Raw genomic sequence first — 5,525 nt, forward strand, 5'->3', positions numbered from 1 at the left:
TTCAAAATTCATAGTTTTTTTTTTTACCTTTTTTTACGATATTTTTCCAAAGAAAATCTCTACATATGTGATACGATTCTATAAAAAGAATTTTTTTAATATTACCGTTTTTCATCAAATGTTTAATTTATGCCTTAATATTATATATAGTTCTCAATTACTATGTTTGTTTAACTTTGTGTTAGGTTGTAATAGACATCTAAAAAATTTCTAGAATTTTGAAATTGTTCATTGGATTTTAGAATTATTCTTGAAATTTCACATATCTTTTTTCAAACTTCGAAACTTGAGTCCAAAATCTAAAATGTTAGTCGGAAATGAATTTTTTGAGAAATTAAATATACTCCTACCATTTGTTCATACTTTTCCTCCTACCATATCAAATGTTGACAAGTGGATTAAATGATTATTAATTTCGTTAAATATCTAATTAAAAATGACACATGTCAACATTTGATATGGTAGGAAGAAAAACAGGAACTAATGGTAAGAGGAAATTTAATTTCTCAATTTTTTTTGTCAAAAAAATAGTTTTTTTGTTCGGACCAAATGCTCCATTCCGAAATTTGTTGCTATTTTTCCAAAAAAAAAAAGTTATTATTATATTAAGGTTAGTTAAATGAAATTTCCTAAAAAAAATAGTTTCAGATTTATTTAATAAAATACTACTTTCAACCTAATAGGTAAATACAATAAAAACTATTTTGCTTGGATATATAGATAAGATAATTTTATTCAAACATATAAAATGTAGTAAGATGTAATAAAAATACAATAACATAATTAAATAAAATTCCTCTAAAAATATATATATATATATATATATATATATATATATATATATAAAATAATTCATTTTTCAAAACCTTGAAATTTTGATCCTTCTCTTGAAGAGGGTCGCGGTATTTTGCTTGCAAATGCAAAAAAGAATAATTGAATTTTGTACTTGAAACGTTTAAAAGCGATTTTTCACAAATAGAGTAAAAACTGAAGGACTTTTCCAACAAAAATCTAACAAGAAATTGCAAAAAAAGATAAATAAATAAATAACAATTCCAAACCGAACATTTCCCTGCTAACCAAACAGTGAATGTTAAGGTGGGTGATTTAAGTATTTAATTTAGCAGCTAAAAGTCTAACTGGAAAATAAGCATCACATTAAGTATTAAATAAAATCCCCCCCTAACACAACCACAACACATTAAGAAAAAAAAACACAACGCTTTTTCTTCTTCTTGCATGGAGCATCATCATATGGTCATGGTTGGTGAGATATAGAGGAAACACAAAGAGAAGCAGCAGCCAAGTCATCAAAGTTACGTCTAGCCTGAGCGATCCCTTGATGAATCCCATCCACCTCAGCTTCCAAGACAACAACCTGTGCATCCTTTTTCTCCTTCTTCTTCAACACCTGTGCACGTTTCTCCAGCAGTGCCACCACCTGTTTATCCACCAACTCAATCTCCTTATCCATCCTCACCCCTTCAACCCTTTCCGCCTCCATTTTCTCTTTCACTTTCTTCGACTCTTGTTCCAGCCCTTCCTGCTTCTCTTTGATCTTAAGCAACCCGTTCAACCGCTCTCTCACAGCCTTGACATCAAATCCATGGGATTCCAATTCCAGCAGCGCCTCCATGTTATCCTCATACGCGCTTCTTGGGCTCTCCAGTTTCATCTGTGAGGTGGCCTCCACCACCCGCAGGTAGTTTACCATTTTGCTGATGGCTTGTCCTTCGCGCGTGCATTCCTTCTCCTTCTCCAGCGGACCGAAATGCGGCTTTTGTGGAATCATCCGGAACAGTTCCATCGATTCCAATGTTGCCCAAAGCGTGCTTCGTTTCTCAAACGACGGCTTTTCAATCTGTTTCCTCACACATGCTGAAGGCTGCTGCTGCTGCTGCTGCATCCCTTCGATCCACCTGGACAGAGGTTGATCATCCGAGATTGAGATTGACATTGACATTGACATTGTGTCTGCTGATTTCTCAACAACAACTACTTCTGAAGCCGAACCCCCATTCTCATTTGCTTTTTGTTTCTGTTTCGATGATGAATCTTTACCACCTGCAATGCACAGATCATCAATAATACTTTCCAACCACAACATATACCTTCAAGTTACTATAATTGATATAAACATTTACCTTGTGCTTGTGCTGGAGATACGATGTTTATGCTTTTTATTTTACGTCGCTTCCCTCGTTTGCCTCGTTTTCCTTTTACTGATTGATACTTGACAGTAGTATTAGTATTTGGCAGCTTTTCTGCATTATTGACTATTGGTGGAGTGTTCTTCTGCTGCCCTGCATCTCCATTCTCATGGGTCACTGCAATTATGAAATAAACAAATCAGTTATGTTTTGGTCGACAGATATGCTTTGCTTAAAAACAACTTACCTGCCAAGGGTGTCTTGGGTTGTGATTTGAATGGCCTTCCCCTCTTCCTCTTCAGACTCATGCCACCATCCGCTGTCTTTTCCTCCTACATACATCATACATGGCAAAGGCAAACAGTGTGTTTATACTTTATACTCCAATATTGAATATTAACTCAAAAAGCAAAAACACAATTTTTGGATGTTGCACCTGATTGCCTGTTGTCTTGGGTGTCAATGGAACACCTGACTCCACGATTTTCTTCACATTCTTGGTTTGTGAGATAGTCAGCGCTTTACACTGCAAACCCATAACACATGTAATAGGAGGACCAAACTCTCTGGGAACATGCTCCTTCTCAACAATCTTTGGGGTTTGTATTTTCACCTCCCCTGCCAAACAATTATAACTTAGTATATAAACCTGAGATGAGAGAACATTGAGAATACAAAATCCAAATTAAGATTTCTTCTGCCACACCTTGGGGTAAAGCTTTCACGCCTCTAGAATCAGCTGCAGATCTCCCCTTCTTTCTTGCAGAAGTAATCACTGGACTGCTCGACTCGATATTCTTTTCTCGGTTAACAAGCTGAACATGTACAAAATGCAATCTTTATCATCAACACCACTTAACAAGCTAAAAAAACTTTCCTTAATATGACAGATTCAACCCACCACTCTCTTTCTGCGAGAAAGATTCTCAGTTGCAGTTGGGTTGCTTGCTTCTTTACTTCCTCCCACATCTGATAGGGTTTGATCATCAAAAGTGATTCCAAGCTTTAACTTCTTAGAAGGCTTCAGATGTTTATCATTGCTGCCAGCACTTGTTACCTTTGTTCTCTTCATTGTTGATGCTACAATGGAAGTTTGTTTGTCAATTGGACCCGTAAAGTTTAACAAAACACCTGATCTCTCTTCAGTGATACGCTTCACAGAGCTTGATTCACCATGCTCAACATGCAGCCTTAATTCCAGGTGACTGACTTCTCTCTCCTTGTTTGTGTGTTTAAAATACACAATATATCTACTATCAGCAAGTTTTTTGGTAATTACACCAGTCCACCAGCCAAAATCATAAAAAGCATCTACCTTCTCTAACAAAACAAAATTCGTATCCCTAATCGGAGGGGTTGAGGGGCGAATGTGATGATGATCTACTGTGACTTTACGAAACTCTGCCTCATCACACTGGTATTCAATAAGGAATAGATTGTTTCCCAAGTCTTCAATTACAGTTGCAGGGAACCAAGCATCGCATAAATCGTCTTCCTCAAACCACACTTCCACCTTTACGCCTACCCCGATGATCGATCTTGCTGTTCTCTTCCAGATTTTTTTAACACAAAAGGAAATAAAATCAGAACGATTCAATCTAGCAAAAACAAACATGGAAGTTACAAGATTCTGATACAGATAGCACATGCAAATCATAAGAAAACAAACATAGAAAACTAGGGCAAATTAAAATCATGGCAAGAGTTTCCAATTGGGTCGATGAACAAGCATAGATCCTAAAAAAACTCAATTGGGGTAATCACTCACCCATTGTATGAAGGCTGAGACAAGCGGATTAGATGATATAACATAAACTCAAAACAGTTCACCATAAGTTTTTACAACAAAGTTCAGCATACATACAGATATGCCCCCATCGTTCACTGTAGCTAGATGCATGTGTACTTACTTGTCTAAGGTAGAAGACAACGTCCACAAAATCCCCTAATTGCAATTAAGAAATTTAAAACCCTAGAACTAATAGAGACAGCATGAGTGTGTAAAAATGAGCAAGCAAACTTAAAAAAGTAGAAATGGGCAAGCAGGCTTAAAAAAAAGGGTAAAGCGAAACCTGCTCCTCGGGTCGGATCCATTTGCCATCAACCCATTTTCGCTTGACCCGAATTCAAAAATGAATTCCGTCCGGAGAGTTCTGGAATGTGATGGCAGTGTTCTACAGGTCCTGCGATGACGCCGGTCCACCACCTGTCTCGCTAAATAGAATCAATAACGTCGTTCAGCTCCAAATGCGAAACGGAACTGTCACTAGCAAGAAGATGTGACGGCCAACGACAATAAACGGGCGCGTGTTCTCTCAAACTACTATGGTATTCGATATACAGAAGAAGTTGATGAAGTTAGGAGGGGGTACTGTCGCCGGAAATCGGCGTTTTCAGTCGTGGAAATGGAAGGGGACCGTCGAAACCTTTTTCGTGGGAGTTGAATTCGATCGGAGACCTTTTTGTTAAGAATGAGTCCCGAGGGTTTTTCCCGTCCTCGCAGTACTTTTGACAGGCATTTTATCCAAAAACCCTAACGTGTTTCTAGTCCCCAATTGCCCAATTTTCTCCATTTTCTATAAAAAGCTGATTTGTACACAGCGTCCCCTCTAAATGTGATTATTCATTTGTGAAGATTGTGTATATTTTATTTAGTATCTTCAAATCAATACAAAGTAACCTTTGATATCATATGTGTTTTATATAGGTTATAATATCTACTTTAATGGTTAAAGATCTTAGTTCGAATCAACACAGACATAGGGGATACGGTAGGGTGAAATAGATGTTCAGGTAATCGGTTGTCGACGACGGCGGTAAAAGATGGCATCGACTTTTCTTCCGCATTTTTTTCAACCCTATATGAACCGACGAAAGATAAAATAAAATGGTGATGGCTAGTGGAGCGTCTCTGTGATTAAAGCAAATTGGAAAAAGATAGTGGTAAGCACAAATCGATGTCTTATTTGAAACATCTGATACTGGAACTCGGCTAAACCACTTAAGTTGTGGCTAGCAGTTCCTTTTTAATTGTATATATAATTATTCATTTGTGAAGATTGTAGTAGATTTGGTGATTTAGTATGTTTGAATCAATTCAAATTTATGTATTGGATTCAATGATATTATATGTATTTTATATAAGTTATAATATATAGTTTAATGATTAAAGATCTTAGTTTGAATCAACACGGACATAGAAATACGGTAGGGTGAAATAGATGTCCATAAAATTAGTAGTTGAGGACGGCGGTAAACAGTGGCATCAACTTTTCTCCTCATTTTTGTCCAACCCTATATTGACCGGCGAAAGATAGAATAAAATGGTGATGGCTAGTGGAGCGCCTCTATGATTAAAGCAAATTGGAAAAAGAT

General features: G+C 36.8%; 1 protein-coding gene across 2 annotated transcripts; it reads right to left on the bottom strand.

Annotated features, from left to right (window-relative positions):
• Positions 1–1,022: 1,022 nt before the first annotated feature.
• Positions 1,023–4,733, bottom strand: LOC145072463 (DUF724 domain-containing protein 7-like). 2 transcript variants are annotated; one of them, XM_079018885.1, is made up of 7 exons: positions 4,223–4,733; positions 3,052–3,692; positions 2,857–2,965; positions 2,587–2,768; positions 2,398–2,482; positions 2,145–2,327; positions 1,023–2,064 (listed from the first exon to the last, which is right to left on the bottom strand). In XM_079018885.1, exons 1-7 carry the CDS (start codon positions 4,242–4,244, stop codon positions 1,259–1,261), a joined length of 2,028 nt encoding a protein of 675 aa, XP_078875011.1. In that variant the 5' UTR covers positions 4,245–4,733; the 3' UTR covers positions 1,023–1,258. The 2 variants fall into 2 exon arrangements, with proteins under 2 accessions (XP_078875011.1, XP_078875012.1); XM_079018886.1 differs by lacking the exon at positions 4,223–4,733 and adding an exon at positions 3,919–4,045.
• Between the last annotated feature and the right edge of the window lie 792 nt (positions 4,734–5,525).

This window comes from Lactuca serriola, chromosome 9 (genome assembly GCF_051521515.1).
Source record: "Lactuca serriola cultivar US96UC23 chromosome 9, Lser_US96UC23_V15, whole genome shotgun sequence".
NCBI classification, from domain to species: Eukaryota; Viridiplantae; Streptophyta; class Magnoliopsida; order Asterales; family Asteraceae; genus Lactuca; species Lactuca serriola.

Excerpts from the sequence above, each read along its gene's own strand:
- LOC145072463 (XM_079018885.1), bottom strand. The coding sequence starts at position 4,244 with ATGGATCCGACCCGAGGAGCAG. Across the intron at positions 3,693-4,222 it reads GGATCCGACCCGAGGAGCAG|CAAGATCGATCATCGGGGTA; the intron begins GTTTCGCTTTAC and ends GGAAGAGAACAG. Across the intron at positions 2,065-2,144 it reads ATCTCCAGCACAAGCACAAG|GTGGTAAAGATTCATCATCG; the intron begins GTAAATGTTTAT and ends TGTGCATTGCAG.